Source organism: Anser anser, assembly GCF_964211835.1.
Source record: "Anser anser genome assembly, chromosome: 1".
Lineage (NCBI taxonomy): Eukaryota > Metazoa > Chordata > Aves > Anseriformes > Anatidae > Anser > Anser anser.
In genome coordinates, this window is record NC_139720.1 from 168,080,369 (window position 1) to 168,103,027 (window position 22,659).

Here is a 22,659-nt window from a genome sequence, read left to right on the forward strand (position 1 = left end):
ACTAGATTAGGACACATTTCAGTTATTAGCCTTGACTTGATGCACATAAGTAGGTAGAAGCAAGATCATCAAGGATGCTATTCGTGTGGCATTTTTTCTGCTAGCTGCCTTAACATGTGATGACTTGGACCCTAATAAAGTCCTGCTCCTTGATTGGCTCTGTCACCATGGAGCTGCTTGGATCTCTAGCTTATATTTATGAGGGTAATTTAGGATTTTCAAACTAGGCCTTTAAAACCAGCACTGTGAACCAGGTTCTGATCTCACAATATTTGTGTGACTCCAAAGGATTACTTACAACCTCAATGGATTTATTGAGAATTATGTAAACAAGGACAGAATCAGGAATGTCTAACAATCCTTCCTAAACAGAAAGAGGAGAGACAGAAATCCTGGCATGCAGTTATCTTCATTGTTTGATATTAACCATACTCAGAATGGTTTTGGTCTGTGGCAACCGGACAATGCTCTCTGAACAGCTGGAAGTGTAAAATATGCCCAGGAATTATTCCAATAAGAAGTATGAAGAAAAATCATTTTGGGGAGTGGAGAAAGTTTATGTGGTGGTTGTGCTGTGCCATTTGTCCCAAGTGTCAGAAAATGCCTTTTATTTGGTAGCAAAAAGGCAGTATTGACAGAAGTCCAGGGTTCACGATCTTGACAAGAAGACTGTTGGTGCTACTATATAGAGCTGGCAGTAATGTAAATGTAAAGTGTAAATGTAAATGGCAGTTAATGGTGGTAGTGGTCTGAGGTACTTTGACTACACTGTTCCCAGTTAATCTTGCAAATGGAAATGTATGCCTCTGAAAATACTTTCACCTTCCCAATTAATAGCAATTAATCCTGAACTCACTTATCTCCTTATGCTTTGGAATACTAGTAAGAGGTTTATTAAAATTGCTGTAATTGAAATCTCTTTCTTCTAGCATATGCTAAGAAGTTAATTGTTTGTCCACTAGACGTATTTGTCCCCTTTGAGAATAGATAGCTACATATTAATCCATTCTCATGAGTAATTGTTTAATCAGTTTCTATAGATTTTATGCATCCTTAGTCTTTACTTTTATTCCTTTTCTGTCTTTGACTGCAAGCTACTGAATAACGGTGTGCAGGATGTAGATAGGCATTAGGTTGAAATGGGTTGTAGTTTATATATAAGCTTCACACTTACAGAATTTGCAGCTCTGAAAATAGCTGATGGAAATATTTTCTAAACTGGGCTACAATTATTTAAAAATACTTCCTGTGAATATATTTTATTAGTTATTGAAACATCACCAAAGGACAAAATGTAGAGGATACCTTTTTATTTATCTTAGTGGTAAACTAAAATGGTGTTAAACATATGCTTACAGATAAATTTGAAGATTTCCCCCGGAAAGGTATAATCAATCACACTCTTAATCTATTACAACTGACTTTGATAGTAAGATTTTAATTGGATTAGCTTTCCCTGTACACTACAATCTTCTTTCAATTTCAGTAGCCCCTTATAAAGGTCCTGCCTCATTGCTCAGTGGTAGAGTTTCACAGGCTTATAAGTGAATTTTCCAGTGGGGGAGAAATCAAGGACATAGTGTGAACAGACTTTAAATGTCGCTTATTATGTCAACACACACACATGCATCATAGCAGCTGTAAAATGAAGGCGACCACACACAGCATGAAGTCAATCTCCCTTCCAGGAATAATGTCATTACACAACACCTGGTATGCAGAGAAACTCTCACTTTTGAGAACTTATTCAAATTCTAAAAAAGAGAGGAAACTGCCCTGCTGCTTACTTAGCACCTTTCCAAAGGCTATGGTCTCAGCTGGAGCATAACTTAATGTAAAACTCACAGAAAAACATCTATCAACATTGTGGATTTACTTGCAAGCTAGGAAAAGAACTTGGCAGACAATGTGTAATAATGCCACCTACTGCCACCTGCCAAATGTAATTTGCTTAGCTGCAAAGCAATGTCATGATTCTGTTTTTACAAAGTCCTTGTATTTATAGATTAATGACCTTAACGTTGAAATGAATGAGAATTTTACCTGAGTAGTTTTGAAGTAAACTCTATTCATTGTCCTAATGTTTCAAGACCACTCCTGATTAAATTGACACACATGTATTCACAAAGCATAAATTCATGGTTTCATTCTACTAACATTAAAAGAGATTCTTCACCAAAACTAAATACAGTATTAAATCTCAGTAATCAAACCAGAATTTTGAAAATATATTATACTTCAGATGTTATATTTTGAGACTAAGAAAAGGAAAACGTGAGTTGCCTATGGTCAATGTCATTATTTTTCAGCAGTATTTTTATCATAGTTTGAATGAAGTGATCTGTTTAGAGCAAACATGCAAGAAAATAGCAACAAAGTAATATTAATAAATTTATAAAAGCCTAAATGTGTTAATAAATCTTCCCTTATTTTTTATTAATTACACAGAAATGTAACTCCATATTTAATAATTCAGATTTATATTTATTACTCCATTTTACATTCCTTTCATACTGAATCTATAAGCAAGAAGATTTTAAAGTTAGTTTTGTGAATTTATGATCATATTTTTAAATTTGGTACATAAAATTCTGGTGTTGAGTCCACATTCAGCAAAGCAGAGGTGCACTATGCCTTTTTTTTTTTTTTTTTAACCTGTTCCATTGTGCTTAAAATACTCCAACAGCCCTTGAGGTGAGCAAAAATATGATTTTGGTACCCTTGTCTGGATGTAGAAATGGGGCTTCAGTATCTTAGAAAGCTGAATCTTGCTAATTTTTGCTCTCTGAGTGTAGTTGGAGTTTGAGAACTGCTTTGACTGACATGTCATGATCTGTCAGGTTTTTTTTTCTAAAATACATGTCATCCAGCTCATGATGACATGAGCTTCCTCCCTCTGAGTCAAGAAATAACATCTTCACTAAATAATTCATAGAAACAGACCCTTACCGCTTAACTAGCTTATTCAGCACAAAGATCTTGAACAGCATTTCACTACACCAGAGAATGGAATATCTACCCTATTGAATTAAAAGTAGCATTGTTAATTCCAGGAGAAATCACAAAAGGATCCAGAGGCTGACTCAACATACTCAAAAGTTTTGTCCTTTCAGTGGGTTTAGTGCAAGATTATCATTCTTGAAGACAACAGGGAGCAAGAGGAAGGCCTCCAAGCTTTGCTCCACTGGTATTCCTGAGCCCACGTCTCTGATGAGATGTCGATAAAGAACTCTACAGATTCTTGCTTGCTAATACTAGCTGTGACATTGCCTTTCAGTAAAAGCATTAACTGAAAATTGGGGATACATTTTTGCCTTGATTTAGAGTGCTACCTGGCACTCCAATATAGCCCCAATGTCCTGGATGCAAAAAGTGCAGTATTGCAGCCGCTTCCTTCACCTGGCAAAGGGCCTTGAGCGATATATACGGTTCAGCATCTCTTTCATGATGGTGGCTGAAATGCATCTTTTACAATATCGGCCAACTTTTGCTTTCCTTTGCTATTCAGGAAAACCTGGGTAACTGATCAGTAAACTGAAGTAGTTGTGGCAATATGACACTAAACAGAGCTATGGCATGTGAAGCTTAGAGTTCAAACAAAGATGAGATTAGAAGAATCCATTAGCTGAAGACACTGAACTACAGGATTTTTTTTTTTTATTTTTATTTTTTACAGTACAGCATGCTGCATTCAGGCAGAATAAACCACTAATGACTACAGAAAACGAGCAGATTCTCAGTCATACTTCAAAAAAATCTTTTCAGTGACCTTCTTAAAAAGCTTATAACTGGATGCAAATCATCTTCGCACATTGTTTAATATGTGCCTTTTTTTCCTGGGAATGGCTGCTTTGCAAGACACATCCACATTACTCAGACACACCCATATCAATCATACGAATTATTTTGGAGGTCAAATTATGACACTTTTATAGTTACTTAAATAGTAGCCAACTGAAAAGAGCTACAGCTCAGAGAAAGATATGTTTCAGATTTTATTTAATTTTAAGCAACAAGTAGATTACTGCAAGCCACATATAAGATCAGATGGCCAAAATAATATCAAAAGACTTTCATCACCAATGTATCATATTTACAAAAATTCCAAGTATTGTTTCAACTGATTAGATAATTTTAAAAAAGGATGTCTTCACACAAATAAAAACAAACCTTTTATTCTGAATACCATTTTTATAAAACTTAGTCAGTTTTGTTGATAAAAATCCAACATGGAATAAGTGGAAAAAGTAGAACAGAGAAGTCTTTTCTGCAAGAAAATATTTCATCATTATTATTTTTAAACCAATTTTCAAACATCTGAAATACAATGTACACTAAGTGAAAAATTAGTATTATAACACTTTGTAGACTTTTTCCCAGTTTCACAGGATTCTGGTTTTTCTTGGGGAAAGTTGCAGATGAACTTGATGGCAACTTCGATTTTGTCCAAACTGGCAATATCAATACCTGGAATGTGATAGGAAATAGTTGGAAACCAAAGAGCGAAAAAAATATCAAAATTAAAAATTAAATAGATGTACTTAATTGAGTAATTAATCACAGCATTAACCACTTACAAGTTGTATGTTAAATTAATTCCCACTTAAGGGTTTTGAAACAAGATTAAAAGTATTTTGGAGTGTTACAGACCAGTTCAGCCACAAGTAAGTGAGCTCAATATTGTTTAATTGACAACAGGGAGAAACAGCTTCCTCCTCTGCAGAATTTTTTTAACAGCATTCTGTTCCTAAGATATCAAGATCCTTATAGTACCCTTGGGAGTGAGAGTATAGGAAATTAAATAAGCAGAATCACCAGACTTATTTTTGAACTAACTCCAGTTTTAGTTCCCATGAAACAACAGCCTCGTGTTCCTAACTCACTCACTTGTGAGGTTTTCATCTCATTTGGATTCCAGTGCAAATGGTCAGTCCTAGGTCTGAGGGAGCTCTGTTTAGCAATTACTAATGCAAAACTGTACATATACAAGTGATCTAAGGACTAATGAGACATAAGATGTGATGTTTCTGAGAAGAGAAGATGAATGTCTCAAGGGAACAGGCCTGTATGACCTTATGTACATGTATACTTTCCATTTAATATCATTGGTAGATCAGGTGGATGGTTGGACGTGTTAATCTTGAAGGTATTTTCCAATCTAAATGATTCTATGATTCTATCTTTTGAGTTTAACTTGAAAACCAAGCATAAGAATTATAGCAATTTTTTTTCTCTGATTCTTCTCTTTATTCTCTAGTCCTTCTTCCTGTCATCCTCGTTATTTAGCGATACAAATTAGTGGAAGAGTGTTCCTTTAACGCATTGAAAAATCTTAACTTAGAAAAAAATAGCAGAGGTTGTTTAGGGCCCACTGTCTTAAAAGTTCAGGCTAGTTAAACAGAAAACTGTGGAACCCTTCATATCTTAAGACATAGTGGAATCAGAAAGAGAAACAGTGAGGACACCTAAAATGAGTAGGAAGATGGAACAGATCCTTTGTAAGGACAAGTAAAAAAAGGCTGAGACTTCAATATGAAGGGGAGAAGTCTAAGGAGATGTGACTGGGATTTTTGAAAAATTGTTAAAGGATAAACTGATAACAGAACCTTATTTGTTAAATTTTGCAATACTGAAAGTACAGGGTGATCACTAAAAGTAGAAATATCGGTTCAGTATAGATGTGAATGCAAAATGCTTCTTTACAAAGAAAATGGTGACCTGAATTTTGTTTTCATGGGAAGCCATGGAGGCAGATAATAACAGCAGATTAAAAAAAAGGGGGGTATTAGACATATTCATGGAAAATATATCCATAGACAAATACTAAAAGGAATAGACCTTCTAACATCCTTAACCCAACAATTGTAGAACTGGCAAAGCATAAAGGAAAAGACTGCAGAAAACAGGCAGGCCCTCGTGCTCCCATTAAAAAGCCTATCCAATCTGTGTACTCTTTTGATCCTATGAGGCTTAAGCAAAGCCGTCCTCCTAATTAGCCTCCTAGGCTAATTTTTTAAAGCTTATTTTTGCTGTAGTTTTAGCTTATTTGAGTCAATAATGTATTTTTGGGAGGACGAAAGCCACAAGGAGAACTACTGAATTAGGTTGTTCATATATATATATACATATGAAGCATATATATGAAGTGGGGTATGTGCTGAATTAAAAGGTTTCATGGAATAACTATAGAACTTCAGACAACTGAAACAAAAAATTGTAATGAAAACCTTAAATGTCCTCTTAAATAACCTGACAGAATTCTACCTGACAGAATTCTTCCTCAAAGTTCAACATTATTGATAAACATTTATAATAAGCTTGCTCAAGAACATCATAAATATGTAACTCATTTTCAGGTCTTCTTCGAAGAACTTAATGAATGCAGAAAGTACAACTAAATCCTATTATTAGTATTATCCACTATCAAATAAGAATGCCACAAAACAGCTTAATCTCAGCAGCCTTACAATTGCACTATCTTAAATAGAAAATCTTCTGTGTTCCCTTATTCCAAACACAAAGAAAAACCACCAGAGACTATTGGTTGATCAGTAGGTGGCATAAATTACTCCTGACTCCCCACTACAATCAGAGGGCTTTATACAGTTCCTGTTTAAACCAATAAGAGCTTTTCTAGCAGCCACAATGGGAGAAGGATTAGGGTGGTATTTTGTAATAGTGGGCCTTATATTTAGTGTGACAGTAATTTATAAGTCATTACTATTGAACAAAATGAACACAAAATGTCATCCCACAGCACTAATGGTTTTCCAGTAGTTGGCCAAGGCTTTGCTTCATGGAGAAAAGGGCTGAGCAAATCAGTCCACACCTGCAGTAGCTTTAATAACAAGCCTTATCCAATGATGCCATTTAAAGTATTCTAACTATTTTTGTTTCCCCTCCCAGTTACAACCATACAAAGATGATGGGTAATTGCCAGGCACATTGCAAACAGCTGCATTCGCTCCCTTATGTTAGCTGCCACCTGATAAAGGAGGCAAAATAATACAGCAACATCCTTCTATAGGGAGAAAGCTGCCATCTTTTGCCACCTAGTTACATCCTTTTCTTGCCTGAGGAACTCTCTCTCACTTCCTTGCTTCACAGTAGTCAAATACTAATGAAGAGTGCAAACTCAGAGTACTCACTGCACTACATGTCCTGGCTGAATTTCATCTCTGCCTTTAGCACTTCAGCTTGCACATAACATACCTATCTATCTATCTACATATTATTGGGACTAAACAAGTATTCAAGAAAAATAACAGCATGAAAGTCCTAGAGATATCTGATTCCCCTTTCATGTTCAGGTGCTTGCTTGTAGCCCTTATAATCCTCAGTTCTGTTCATTTTTCTGTTTGAGTAGCACAAGGTTCCCTAGCACCCATGATCTGGTGAAGGAAAATAAGCATAATGCTAGTAGACTTCTATTCTTATGGGCATGAATGATATTTTGGAATATTGTGCTTCTCAGCAAGGAAAGAAAACACTGTTTGGTTACTAGGCTAGAACCTATTAGCCCCCTTTTTCCCAGAAAAGTGCTAGTATTGCAAATTTCATGCAAAAAGAAGAGAGAGAATAAAGTATCCTCCCAACCCCCCTGCATTAACTGAGAGACCTCCTTTAACACTTCTCTTTTACAAAGCTATTTAGGTTAATATACCTCTGAGAACTCAGTGGAGGCAGCACAAACAGCAAGAACTGCAGGTGTGTCAGGCAAATCAGGTAGCAGCACAAAATTGCTGAAGATTTACAGGAAACAAAACTGTTGTTAAAGTCATGTATTCAGGAAGGCATTGTGAGATGAAATGACATGTTCATCTTTGTTATCCATTACGGAAGAGAATAGGAAAAAGGTTATCTGTCTTCATTTTTCTTTGCCATCTCTTACAAGTCTTTAAAATAGAGTTTACAAGATTTGTAAAGGCTCAGAATTCACTCTTATTGAGCTCTGCACCTCACACAAATCAATGAAGACTAAAATGAAAGTCCATAGCTTCTTCCTTGCCTTGGCTACTCAGGGTAGCACTGGGGCTTTCTGTGGGAATTTGTTCAAGACAGCCATTTGTTCATTTTCTCCAGCTAAATCACTTGATCCAAGAAAGACTATTAAGTCCCTAGAAACATTGCCTCCTAGGCAAAGAACAAAGTAGGTGTAAACTTGATTCTTACCCTTTCATTTTCGTCCTTCAACAGAATATACTTCCCTTATCTTAACATTAGAAGACCTTACTGGACATGCTTTTTTTCATCTCTTCATACTGTCTCAATGCCTTTAATCTTGCTGCCCATAACAGATTTAATAATTATATTATTGTCTCTTAAAGATAGAATTGTCTCATGTCAGCAGCCTATCATGTAAGATAATGTATTGGTAGTATGTGGCAAGGTGGGAAGCAATTTGATGGTGGGAAGGGAGGCTGGGGCAGCCTCTGTGAACAGAGCCCGGCAGCTGCCCCATGTCAGATCAGAGCCAGCTCCAGACAGCTACAAAAGGGACCTGCTGCTGGCCGGAGCTGAGCCAGTGAGCGAGGCTGGTTGGGCCTCTGGGAGAGCAGATTTCAAAAAAGAAAGGGAAAAAACAAACAACAACAAAAAAAAACCAAACACACAAAAAAACACTGCTGTGCAACAGCAGCTGGGAGAGAGGCTTGAGAAAATGTGAAAGAAACAACCTTGCAGACAACAAGGTTAGTGAAGAATGAGGGGGAGAAGGTGCTCCAGGTTCCATGGTAAACTATGGTGGAGCAGATCTCCACGCTGCAGCCCATGGAGGAGCCCCCGGTGGAGCAGGTGGATGGGGCCTGGAGGAGGCTGCAGCCCATGGAGAGCCCCCGCAGGAATACTCCATTCCTGAAGTATGGACCCTGTGGTACGGAGCCATGTGGGAGCAGTTCTTGAAGAGCTGCTGCCTGTGGGCAGCCCCTGCAGCCTCAGTTCGGGAAGGACGGCATCCCGTGGGAGGGACCCCACGGGGAGCAGGGGCAGAGAGGGACCGTGAAGGAGCAGCGGAGACAAAGCGTCAGGGACTGACCGCAGCCCCCATTCCCCATTCCTCTGTGCCATTTGGGGCGGGGAGGTGGAAGAAGGTGTATGCAGATAAGGTGTTTTTAGTTTGCTTTTAGTTTCTCACTGCTCTAGTTTGTTATTGGTAGGCAATAAATTACACTAATTTCCCTTATGCTGAATGTGATTTGCCTGTGATGGCAATGAATGAGTGGTCTCCCTGTCCTTATTTCAACCTACAAGCTTTTTTTTTTTTTTTAATATCATATTTTCTCCCCCTGTTCTGTTGAGGTTGGGCAGTGAGAGAGTGATGTGGTGGAACTTAGCTACCTATTGATATTGAACCACCATGGAGAAGCAGAAAACAAGGGGTGGGGTAATGAATTTATACCTATCCTTTCTTCATCACCAACACTTTATTAAGGGCAAGAAAACTCTGGTTTAGTGACGTTATATATATACATATATACAAGCAGATCATTAGGGAGTTTCCTTTGCATGACTCCTCCAGAATTAATTGAAAACCTCATGCTGAGTTTCCTGTGTTCATTTGAACCAGGTAAGTGTAACTGCTTCAAGTAGATTCAAAGTATAGGCACATCCCCACCACGTGTGTGTCATTCTGACTCAGAGCCCAAGCAAAACAAGCACTGAAGACAGTGAGAACTTCTTCAGTGACACAAGTGGGTTTTACATTTGCCCACCTAAGCTAAAAAAAGAGCAGATAGCCTTCATGATCCCCCAACCCACACATCATCATATCCACATGGGCAAAAACAGCAGAACACATAGCACGCCTCCCAGAGATCCAAGATTACAGGGAGTGTTGCAAATACAGATGTCAGACTCCGAAAGACTCCCACTGTTGTCTTGCGACACCGGTCTCAGCATTCCCACATGTTGCTGGATAATTTGGCAACACCAGTCTAAGCAGTTCCCACTGGCTCTTTTCCTCCTACAGCAGGCACTCAGTTTGTTCCTCTGCCAGTTAGCAAGGAAAGAGTATGTTTACAAATATAGTAGCTGTGCTTGACCTGCTAATGGCCATACTTGGTTTGAAAGCCACAGGTAGCCCATACCTGAGCTCAAAAGCTCCTGTTATTTAGGTTCTCTTCAGTCTGCTGCTACTCAATAGTGAAAATTTGGAGACTGTGAGATTATACGGCATTACTCAGCTCGTGAGTAATTTGTCTTGGGTCCAATGAAACTAGTAAAATTTCACTTGTTTACGTCTTCACAGAATATGCCCACCAACTATTAAATCAAGATTCCCTACTTGGCCATAACAAATACTGATAGTGGTACTGTGTCTGCATAGAGTGGACTAAAATCCTGGTATTATGCTGAATTAAACTACTCAGGCTGATGCTATTGCTAATCCTATGTGTGTAATGAAGAAAGAGAGAACACAGAACTACTGCTCTCGATGCCATTTTAGTTAAATTCGCACAAATCGTGTTCTGTATATGATTAGTCAGGAAGCCTGTAAATAAAATTATATTGTGATGTTTCCACATTTTGAAGGTGCAATATAAAGCAGAGTAAATATGAGCTTTACATTCATGAAAGTTCAAGACTCCTAAACAAAACCAAGACTCAGTTTTATTTTTCAAAAATTGAGTTACATGGTAGATTTTAGTTTTTCTCTATCACTTAAAAATTATAGGGGTTTGATAAAGCTTAATGAAATCAACAGAAAAAAATCCATGAGTTACTATGGACTCTGAATCCCACCTGTGATATTCAGGTCTCACAAAGACATCTCATGGCAAGTGTCAGATATGAAAAAAGAGTTCTATTCTTTCCTGTTACTCTCACTTCATTTGGAAATCCAGTCACTTGTAATTCAATTATGAGATCATCCTTGACATATAGCAGTTTTTCATCTTTACTGTGTTCCTTCTATGGTTTTCAAAGTAATTTCTTCTTACTAGTCCAGTGATGGTTAGTCCTACAAAAACTGTTAGTGCTACGTCTTTATTTTGTGTATGCGTAATCATTCCGTTATTTAATATTAATATCAAATGTGAACATGACTTTGAAGATTATTTTTATGACAACTGATATATTTTTTGAATTAATCTAGAAATAAATTTGTTGCTGGAATATAAGGAATATCATGAACTGTGTGCACAAAAATGAGATGGTAAGATCACAGCAATAATGAACTCAGAAAAGGTGCCTGAGCTCAGTACTTCATACATGCAAAATAAGGATCCATCCAACTTCTCACACCTCAGAGCTCTCCTGCATAAGTACAATCCATTCAAAGCCTTTACACACATTGTTATATAAAAGACATATATGCCAAATATCTAACTTAGAAAGCTGGCAGGGGAAAAATTGTCTAGAAACTAGAAAACTGAAATTTTCTTAACCATGTAACACTTGAGCTGAATCAAAGAGATTTGGTCCATCAAATCTAATAAAGCTCTCAGATGTTACAGCCTACTTTTCCTCCCCTGACTTCCCTGGAGTTACCCTAATGAAGAATCTGTGCTCCTGCATCCACTTTTCAGAGTTAACGTGATAGGTACTGTAACACCCAGTGTGCTTTTTCAGTGGCTAAGCCATCCATGGCGAAAACACTATGTAGGCAGCTAAAAGGGCCGTGATCCATGATATTAATTCTCTGAAGCACAATTCTTACTACTGTGGGAAATTCTATAAGAGTGCCTAAATTATCCATGTATATGGATGGGAGCTCCAAAAATGTGCATTTCAGCCAGGAATTTTCCACTTACAAAACTGGCATTCACTACAGCTATCATATCATAGTAAACATACAGTGCATGACAAGGATATTAATCATAGCTATAGGTATTCTTGTAGGTAACCAAAATGGCAGAGAACCAACCTGGTCTGAAAAAGGATGCTGAAAATGATTTTCGCATCCTGGCTTCTATTTTATAGATGTTCTTGACATGTTTTAGTTTTTCATAAAAGCTGCACAAAAAAATACATAGATGAGTTGTTTGTGCCACTGCAGTTAAAGGAACAAAATGCATTTTACAGAGAGATGTTAAACAACACAACCATACTTATTATCTGCTGCGAAAGGAGACCCCAAGACCTGGAACAAGGTGGACCCAGGCTCTAAATTCCCTCTTGGATACTGTGGCAGCTTGGGCTGAAGTCCAGCCAGAGCAGAATTTTGAATTGGTTGTGGCATGATTTAAATAATTTTCCGTATATCCTGCAACTCTGATAGCCAAAAATCAGAAAGAGGAGCATGAATTCTGTCCTGCTCTCTCCTTTTGAACTTTTCTTCCCACAGGTGTACCTGGAAAATAGGAGGCAGAGCCACTTAATAGGCCTTGTGGCTATTGAAGACTCCCCTTAATAAGAAAATCCACATCTTTCTGACTGCTTTGCACTGCTTCAACCAAGTGAAACAATTTTCCTTCCTCTTCCATTGTGCCTTTTCTCATTTGTTTTTATGGCATTTCCTTTCTTCAAAGCTCAGTCCCCTGCTGTGTTTGTTCCTCTCTACTTTTCCCCCTTGCTTGTCTCCCTGATGTTTCTCCATTCTTGTCTATTCACTTGCCTTTCATTTTCCCAGTACTGTGCCCTTATGTACCTCCTGCTGTCTCTGATATCTCAGTGCCATCCTTTTATTTCTCCCTGCTTCCTCAATAGGCAGGAAATTACACAACAGGTTTGCAAGAAAATGTTCATACAGACAAGAGTTCTAAAAGATGTAGCATTCCTAAAATACTAAAAGTTCACTGGCTTACAGGAATAGAAGAACTAATTCTAATACTGGATTTGGTGCCATGGGCTAAAGTGCTTTTCTTCCATTAAAAAAAAAAAAAAAAAAAAAAAAAAAGGTTTTCCCTTGCAAAAAAATCCAGAAATACCCTTAAAATTATGTATGCTCTAAAATCATGATGCCATACGTGAATTGTTCAAATGTCATTAACTATTTAAGAGACTTTCAAAGTTCTAAAAGAAATTAATTCATGGGTTTCTGTCATCTCAATACTTCCCAAGTTCTGATTTAAATATGGCTGATCTCTTTTTGTACTCATTTGCCTCTTAGGCAGGTCACTAGATTGCAATCTGTTTCTGACTTTAATCTCTAACTCTTTTGGCAAAGCAATCAGAGAGGTATTTTGTTTTTTCTTTTTTTCTTCTTTTGATAATGTATTCAATTCATAATTAATATTTTGTGTTTATTAGATCTGAGTTTTTCCCTTTCCTTTCCTTTCCTTTCCTTTCCTTTCCTTTCCTTTCCTTTCCTTTCCTTTCCTTTCCTTTCCTTTCCTTTCCTTTCCTTTCCTTTCCTTTCCTTTCCTTTCCTTTCCTTTCCTTTCCTTTCCTTTCCTTTCCTTTCCTTTCCTTTCCTTTCCTTTCCTTTCCTTTCCTTTCCTTTCCTTTCCTTTCCTTTCCTTTCCTTTCCTTTCCTTTCCTTTCCTTTCCTTTCCTTTCCAACACTAGCAGGGATATTTTTCTCAGACTGTGATATTGTATTGATTTTTATTTCTCTGCCTTTCATTCGTTTCTTGGTATAGGTAAAATGGGAATATTTTCATGCAAATTATTCATTAAAATGTTCATTTTTAACTGTACCTAGTGTCATCCTCTTACAAACTGGCAAAAAATTGTTATGGGCTTACTGTGTGACTTTGGAAGAGATCACGAAAAGCTTTCTCTACAGGGTTGGCAGAAGCCTCATGGGGCTACAACTCATGTGAAAGGAGAATGGCTTGCCTTTTACAAAGTTCCTCTGTTTTATGCTGTAAATAATCAATTGTCGCCTTGTGAAGGTGAAAAGAAGGGCATGAGTTTGGAACAGGCTTATTCCTGAGCTGGTGGAGAATGCAACTGAAATATAGCCCATTACTCTGTAATTCCCAGTTGTATGTAAAATGCCAGAAATAACAGGTAAGCAAGGAAACATTTTCAGTATGCTCTATACACTTGCATCAGCTGAGTCTGAGCAGCAGGAGACCACCCCAGGAGACTGTTACTCTGGCTTCTTGCTGCTTTGCATTGCCATAGCTGCAGGAAACGTTTTGCAGCATTTAAGCATGAATCAAACCTTGGAGATCTGATTTTCTGCACCCACTCTTGCCCATCTATGTTTTCAGCTTGGGCTCGGCTGCTGTTAACTGGGTAACAAGTATTAATTAAAAGACTCTCTCCATTCAGTGCTTGGACTGAGAGCGTGCAGCTCAGTGCTGTATGAGACATGAGGCTACAGCCTGCAGGTACAAGTTTATGCCATATGCCATGTGGATAGCTATAACCCAGGCCTAAAATATTCTTTCTTCTAAGAAAAGGGCAGGATACCACTGAAAACAAAAAGCAACAATTAACTTATAACTTATATTATATTGTCTTCAGAAGGTGCCAAGTTACATTTTTTTTGGTCCTTGCATCAGGGAATATCATCAGTTGGAGAAGACCTCTGTAGATATATGAAGAAAACTATCGACAGGTAATTCTGCACAAGCATAGTATAAAGTGGTGAAGATGAGAGCAGCTGTAGCACATGTATCTAGTTGGACTGGTCATGAACCCAGAAAAACTTGAAGCACAAAAACGTACACCAAAATATTTCAGGAAATGGCTACAAAGCCGTTTAAAAAAAAAAACAAAAAAAAAAAACTGTTCCTTTATTCACCACTTTCCTTTCAATCTAATAAGCTTTCAGTTAATTCTATCTACAACTACCTATGACTATCAGAAACAGTCAAGTATTTCACCTTCCTCACTTCCCTTTAAAACCACCTCCTTTTTTGCAGCATGAATGAAAACCCCATCCCAGAAACAGATCTGGCTCTCGGTATTATGTTTGCCCTGCTACTGCGAGCGCAGCAAACCTGGGAGTCATCCTGGCAGAGCTTCAGTGCCCCTGGGGGGCCCTGCGATAACACCTTACCCTGCTCCCTGATCTTCAGCATCCACACAGTGACTTCCACCCAGCGTGCCACAAGCTGTGACATGTGGCCCTCCCAAACCCCTAAGGTCAGTACAACCTTAAACACATCATCGCCTGAGTGTAACGAAATCCTGCAGTCTGACACTGCTGCACACAGTGGGGATTGGCAGAAGCAGAGAGAACAGAGGGGCAGTGGAGAGAAAATGCTGGTGAGAAAAGAGAAACAGAGCAAGAAACTCAAGAGAGCAGACTAGGTGCAGAGAGCTAAAGGAAGAGGGACAGCGGGAAATGCAGGATGAGGAGAGGAAAGCTCTTTTTTTAGACCTGGGCTGCATGAAATGGGTGCCAGTCCTGCATCAGGCAGACAGATCCCATACCTCACTTGTTTCTTAATTTCAGCACCGATGCTTAAAGAGTAAGTTCTCCACCTTGGCCATGGAAGCGAGAGTTGTCTTTGAAAGCCTAAGAGAAGAGTTTTTCTTGACCGAGTTTAGACACCGAGACTATTGGTTTCATGTGGCAGACAGGAATTCCTATGTGACTTCTCTCCATTGACACACTGTGTGGGGAAAACAGGCACTTACTTCATGAAGCACCTAGAATTTCACCACAAGTTTAGCCTGTAAGGTAAGCAGATATTGTCACATGATGGCATTCTAGGTTGAACATACTGAGCAGATTTGACCTCCCTTGTTCACCATTGAGATAATCTCATTTTTTGAAGACACACAGAAGAAGATGATAAATATTGCTAAGCTTCTCTAGTAACAGCAACTTGTTGAGACCCAGATGTCAGCTTTTATCTCAGCTGCTGCCCGTTATGAGCACACATCATTCTGGGATGAAGTGTTAGGATTATAACATCAAATGTGTCAAGGGTATGGGGGGATGGCACTATGTAGTTTCTTTCTTGTTAAATGAAAATTACTCCCACTACTAAATGAGAAGAATACCTGCGGAGATTAACAAAGAGGAAAAGGATGCACTATCCTGTGCTAGAGAAACCAGAGTCCCAGCTTTTCGAGTCCTAGACTTCACTAACCTCATTTCCTATTTTCCATATGATTCAGGTATCAAAAAACTATTCCTCCTGCCAAGGTTATACAGTCTGAGGCTATACACTTTGTATAGGTTATAGTCTGAGGCTATACACTTTGTATAGGTTAGCCAAAGGGGAGAAAGTAAAAAAGATGATGGCACCAAATCTAGGAAAAGACAGTGAAAAAGCATAGTTTTTTGGGTTTTTTTGTTTGTTTTTCCTATTTTCTTCATAGCTTTCTGTCCACCAAATGGAAAGTAAGGTTCTCACCAGCCTTACTGCACTTCTCTTCACACATATTTAGAGGGTGGAAAGCCCCTTCACTGCCATTAAAAAACACAGTGAAGAAAGGAAATTGTGATCAGAGACACTTCTCTTCCTTAGTCCCCTTTCTCATGTGTGTTTCAAAGAGTCACAGTATCACAGAAGGGCTATGGCTAGAAGGGACCTTGGCGCCCATATGGTCCAACCCCCTGCTCAAGCAGGGACACCCAGAGAAGGTTGTCCAGGTGGCTTTTGAAGATCTTCAAGGAGGGAGACTCCACCACCTCCCCGGGCAGCCTGTGCCAGTGCTCAGTCACCACCACAGCGCTTCCTGGTGTTCAGAAGGAACCTCCCATGTTCCATTTTGTGCACATTGCCTCTTGTCTTGCACTGGGCACAACGAATAAGAGCCTCGTTCCGTCCTCTATGCACCCTCCCTTCAGGTCCATATATGATTGATAATATGCTGTCTGATGCCCAGTCCTGTGTCTGCTGTGAAGGCAATGCCTTTCCTGTTTGTAGGAAGAGTTCACTTTTCACTGAATCAGGAATAAATATCCCATGAGGGGTCTTTCTTTTTTCAAATTTTTGCCTTAATGTTTCTAATCAGTCACACCAATACCAATGATTGTGAAAAGGAGCCAAGCTTCTTACATGTATCAAAAAGCCACTGTAAGAATTTCCAAGTACTGAAAGAATAATAACTGATCATATAATACATGATCAAATTTGATTAGTCTAAATAAGTTCAGTTCCTTATTGTTCTGAAAGCTGAAGGTGGCTATTGTGTAGACCTGCACTAAACTTCTGTGACACAATACTATGTAAACAGATAAACCAAAGCCAGATTAGGTAGATCTGACAAATTCCTCCTTCAATTAAAATAAATCTCAGTACTTCTAAATTAACTTGTTTCCCAGGATGATATTTAGAAAACTGCTAGCAGCTCTGTTCTTGGAAGATTCACTGTTAAAGCTGTGTCTGCCTGCAGGCTCTCACTGACAATGAAGAAGTGCAAATAAAACAGGAGATGGTTCCAAAGACATACTTTTTGCAGGTAAGAGAGTACGCTACCATGCAAAATCATGAAAGAATGCCACTTTTTTGCTTATTTTTGGAAAGAAAGTTGTCATCATATTCTAACTACATCCTGGCTGTATCATTTTCCTCCATGATGAATGCTGTGTGAAAAACAAGTTTATAAAACTGAAAGAGTAGATGATGTAAGCTGAGAGTGCACTAAGCAGTTTGGCTGATAGGAATGACAGCATCCTTATTTGTCCTACTACACTCTCATAGAAACCACAATGTCTACATGCAGTCTGACAACATAATAAAGTCAAAAAGGATAAATTAATGAAAGTTTCTGATGGTGTTATCTAAATGTGGTCATGTCACAGAGATGAGCCTCTAGATAACACCAACTAAAGAATTCTGAGTTTTCCTGCTGTGCTTTTATTAACTTCTGCTTGATTTTAAGTTTGATTTTTGATCTCAGTAAACAAAAAAATTAGCAGCAATACTAACATTGAAAGAGCCTGTTTTCTCAAAATCTCCAGTGTGTAAAGAAAAAGTTCACATGTAGACGAAAAACAGAGAGATTTAAATAATTTAGATAAAAACAGGGCATAGATAATGAAGCATGGAAGAGACCTACAAAGCTATTTGAAGTTATGTGACAGAATACAGGATTTTTACAGAGAAGAATGTACATTTGAAACCTGTTAGGGATTTGGAAAAAAACAAGTGAGATTATTTTGCAATAGAGTTTCTAGACCTTATCTTGATATGCCTATGAAAACATGTTGGAAAAAGAAAACTGTATATCCATTCAGTCAGTTTAGCCTTATGCTTTTGAACTGTCTCAATGCAACTTGAAGAGAAATGGGGCAAAACAAGTAAAAGAAAAAATAAAAGTAGCATCTAGAAAAAAATGTTGTGCAGTAATAAAGGTAGCTGGTGGGTTTTGTTTGTTTGCTTGTTTCATGTGAATATGTGGAAAGTAATTCCTTGGATCAATTAATACAGAGTCCATGCAGGTAAGGTGGCCTCGGACAAAGTCAGAAAGACCAACTGATACAGAAAGAGACACGATCACTTTACATAAATTCATTTCTTGACCCATAAGTGAATGAGGGAGACTTTTCACACCATCCTGATACCTATCATTTCAGTTTGTGTGGTGAAAGAAAAACAAATTTTGTTGTTCTTGTGCCTGCCAATGTTGTAAGTTGTTATTTTATGTCAGAGTATTTTGCTGCTATGTGCCTGGCACTGGACTGGTTATCCCCAGTGATGAAAGACCTGTTTCATATTTGACATCCAGCATCACTCTACCAGTCCTTTGAAGAATGATTCACATCAATCCTTTAAGAGATTAGTCAGCTTGACAAATACAGCCCATCAACTTAGTGAGTGTCAGAGACTCAGTCCTCTAAAACTCTGGACTTAAGAGCTGTAGTCAAGTTTAGAGTGAAGGTCATAAATCTTCTAGGGTGGTGGTAGCTGCAATTTATTTGATAGCTGCAAGTCACTGAGGACTACATCAAACTCTCAGTGAAAGACTTATATTCTTTCAGGATAGGACTTGGACTGGATTCAAAATCATACTGTGTGGTTTAATTGAATGAATGAAACACAGTGTTGAATTGCCAGCTGTTATATTAGAACCCAGACTTTTTAATTCCTTGCTCACAAATGACTCTCTGCATGTAGGAGGAACTAAAGGATTGTTCCATTTAACACCCAGTAATTCAGAGCCTGTAGGGAACTCTGCTGCATGCAATGCAAATACTGGGGATAAATACCTAAACATTCCCAAGTATGAAAAATAAACACCCTCAGAAGTTTTAAAAATTAACATAGTCTTAAACCCAGAAATTGCATTTTGCAAGGAAATGCATACATCTATATATAAATGTGTATGTTATGCATAAGTATGTATGTTACAGTGAAATATTTCAAAGTCTGTTCTTAGTTTACTAAAACTTTGCTTCTATTTGTCTATTCCAATTTGGAATTGAAAAAAAGTATTAACAAAAAATTCTCTTCCCTTTACCCTATCCAGTATCATGAATTATAACTGCCTGTGCCAAGTCTGGCATCTTTCAAAATGAGCACTCTGAATTGCTGAAAATATGACAGAATCTAGAATAAAGATATGGGTAGGCAGAGGAACACAGCTTGAAGGCAAATAATGGTGTAGAAATGTAGCTGTCATTTCCAAATGCAAAGATTTGATTTTTTTTTTTTTTTCACATACCTGCCAGGATAATTTGGGTGAAAGGAGGGAAGAACTGTTGCTTCTTCAATAACTGAAGGACTGAGATACAGGTCTGAGCTCTCTGCTTTTTAGACTCTTCCTAAAAATGTAGGATTACAGAGAAAAATGAACTCCCGGTTATTAGATGCTTTAGCCACCTGGGCACTCATTTTCAATTGTGAATAACAGATTGAATCATAATAGTTAGGTCCTGAAGGCCAACCATTGCTATTACATTTGATTCAGTCAGCAATGCCACATTATACAGACCGCAAGTGATAATCAAAATCCCCTTTCACAACTGAATATGGTTAGATACAGCACTAAGTAACATCTGAATTTAGAGAGAAGGAAATTGATTACCGAACATGTATATTTAATGTCTCCACAGTTCTTAAATTATTAAAATAATCACCTTTAAAAACAAGTAGATCTTATTTTCTCAATAAAAATATAATAACGAGGAGTACTGGAGTTCATTTGCATGAGTTAGGATGATTAGCCTTTCAAAATCTCTTATGATATCTAATTTCCTAAAGGAACCAATCCCAAGAATTATTATCTTCTCTTCCTTTGGTGCTTTCTTCACATATAATTAGTGCAGGCAACCTAGTACTTTCATTCCTGATCTTAGGAATTGCTTTTTCATTGAATACAAAAACATAAGTAGAAATATGCTGACAGCAAAATGAATAGGGAGTTCAGCAATCACAACCTGCTGAAAAATTACTTCTAAATCTTATGAAAATTTGAAGAGCTAGGGAAATTTCAGTTTTGTCACTTTAATGAAGTACAGTGGTGTACTTGGACTCTTTCTGTTACTTGTATTATAGTTATCATTCCATGTGTGAACTTCCAAGCCAACTAAACTCAGTGGCAATTTTTTTTTTCTGACCAAATGTCTAAGATTTCATTTCCAACTTATTGTGATTGCTCTTTCCCTATCACAACTACTGTTCCTCAGACAATAAAGTGAGTTTAAAGTTTCCTTAACAGCAGATGTATGATAAATAAATGAGGTCCAAAATGCACCTCATTTGCTGTTGGATGTTTCCGAGACCCTGTCAGCAAAATGTGCCTGTGGACAAGTATTTGAAGTTTATTAGGCCTATTGTATTAACAACAAAGAGTTAACTGCAAAGCTTTAAAGCCAACTTGCAGACATAAAAATACAAAGTTAAATGGAAAGAATATTAAGACTTCAATAGAGAGAAAATCCAGGATGAAAATTTTATGCCATTCAGTGCAACATATTTCTGCATATGCATTACGATGTAGTACTGAACCTCTTACAATTAAAAAAAAAAAAACAAACTCTTCCTCAATCAGTGTATGAAATAGTCAACACATCTGTTCAGTAGTTTCTGTTCTTGATTAACACGTGTGCCTGTTGCATGCCATGCATCATACACTGCTGCATGACAATGGAAAGTGATTTTTTTCTCTGGTATGCAAATTATTGGAGGTCTTCAAAAACATCAGCAGATTTATTTTCGGAAATGTTACTACTTCTGTCATATAGACAACTTAAGCAGAGTAACATAGTTATAAGTATGAATGTCATGGTTGCCCTTGAGAATATGGCATACAGTATTAAATACTTTTTTTGTGTAACAATCCAGTTCTAGATCTCTGTTGACTATAGTGGGAATTTAGACAGTATGCATACAGCCGTGTACTTACAGACACTTTCATATAGCGAATCTGAAATCTATTGAAGATACATACTGCTGCCTCCAGACATTGAGCAATTCTCTTATTTATCCAACACTAGACAGGTAGACTTGACGCTCTTTAATCTCATCTGAAGTCTAGACCGAAAGTCAGCAAAATCTTCCTTCAGAAAAGGGGCAGGATTTATGGTTTCCATCAGTCTTTGAAGACCCTTCTTGAAAATTCATTTGAAGTAACGGTACCACTTTCTGGAAGCAGCGATTGCTTTTAACAGTTATTCTGGGTATCTATAAACCTTTGCAGCATCCTCGCATACCCAGGCTTATAGCTATCTGAGACAGAAAGACATATTTCTATCTCAAATAAAAATATTTCAAATGCTGTGATGAAGACTGCCAAAATCAAATCAAAAATAAATTAGGAAATTTCAAAATTATATCTGCTTTTTCAAGGCTAAGAGAAGACAGATTACATCATAGACAACTAAAAGATTTATTTTGCTTTCACATTTGCTTAAATTCTCTTGGGCAAGTCACATAGGAAAAAACACCAGTTTCTCTTTCTCTAAAACAGAGATAAGATCATCTTCTGCAAAATACTTCTCGCAGAAACACAATCACCTTCCTGCAAGGAAATTGAGAAGCAGGACTCTAATAAGAAGGATTTTTTCTCCATGTATAGATAGGTCAGTATGTTCGGTCTTGTGATTGTGGTGGTTTAACACCAATAGGTAACTAAGCACCACCATGCCACTCTCTCACACTCTTCTGAGAAGGACAGGGGAAGAAAATATGATGAAAAAAAAAGTTCATGGGTTGAGACAGGGACAGGGAGATCACTCAACAATTACTGTCACAGGTAAAACAGACAGTTTACAGGAGATTAATGTAATTTATTGCCTCCTAATAACAAATAGAGCAGTGAGAACTAAAAGCAAATTAAAAACACCTTCCTCTCCATCCTCCCTCTTCTACTTCCTGCCCCCAGTCAGCACAATGGAATGGGGAATGAGGGTCCCCCACGGGCGGCAGCTCCCCCCAGACCCCTGCTCCTGCGTGGGCTCCTCTCCACGGGCTGCAGCTCCGGCCCGGGGCCTGCTCCTGCGGGGGCTCTCCATGGGCCGCAGCCTCCTCCAGGCCACATCCACCTGCTCCACCGGGGGCTCCTCCACGGGCTGCAGCGTGGAGATCTGCTCCGTGTGGGACCCATGGGCTGCAGGGGGACAGCCTGCTCCACCAGGGGCCTCTCCACAGGCCGCAGGGGAACTGCTGCTGTGTGCCTGGAGCACCTCCTGCCCTCCTGCTGCACTGACCTTGGTGTCTGCAGGGCTGGTTCTCACTCCACTCTCCCAGCTGCTGTTGCACAGCAGTTTTTTGTCCCTTTCTGAAATCTGCTCTCCCAGAGGCCCAACCAGCCTTGCTCACTGGCTCAGCTCTGGCCAGCAGCAGGTCCCTGGAGCTGGCTGGAGCTGGCTTTGATCTGACATGGGGCAGCTGCTGGGCTCTGCACACATAGGCCACTCCTGCT

General features: G+C 38.4%; 1 protein-coding gene across 19 annotated transcripts in view; it reads right to left on the reverse strand.

Moving 5' to 3' along the window:
- Window positions 1-22,659, reverse strand: part of LOC310892434 (uncharacterized protein) — a 93,172-nt gene that overhangs the window by 37,155 nt on the left and 33,358 nt on the right. For 4 of the 19 annotated variants that reach the window (XR_014578120.1, XM_083820208.1, XM_083820207.1 and 1 more), the window contains one exon: window positions 19,459-19,558. The exons of 5 other annotated variants lie outside the window; for them this stretch is intronic. Coding sequence is in view for 3 of the 14 variants with exons in the window: in XM_083820208.1 (XP_083676334.1) it covers window positions 19,459-19,558 (100 nt within the window). In the remaining 11 variants the exon portion in view is untranslated. Of the gene's footprint in view, window positions 1-720; window positions 4,468-11,863; window positions 11,953-15,270; window positions 15,514-19,458; window positions 19,559-22,444; window positions 22,644-22,659 lie in introns of those variants that run through there. 10 more of the 19 variants (XR_014578126.1, XR_014578127.1, XR_014578128.1 and 7 more) reach the window with 8 other exon arrangements.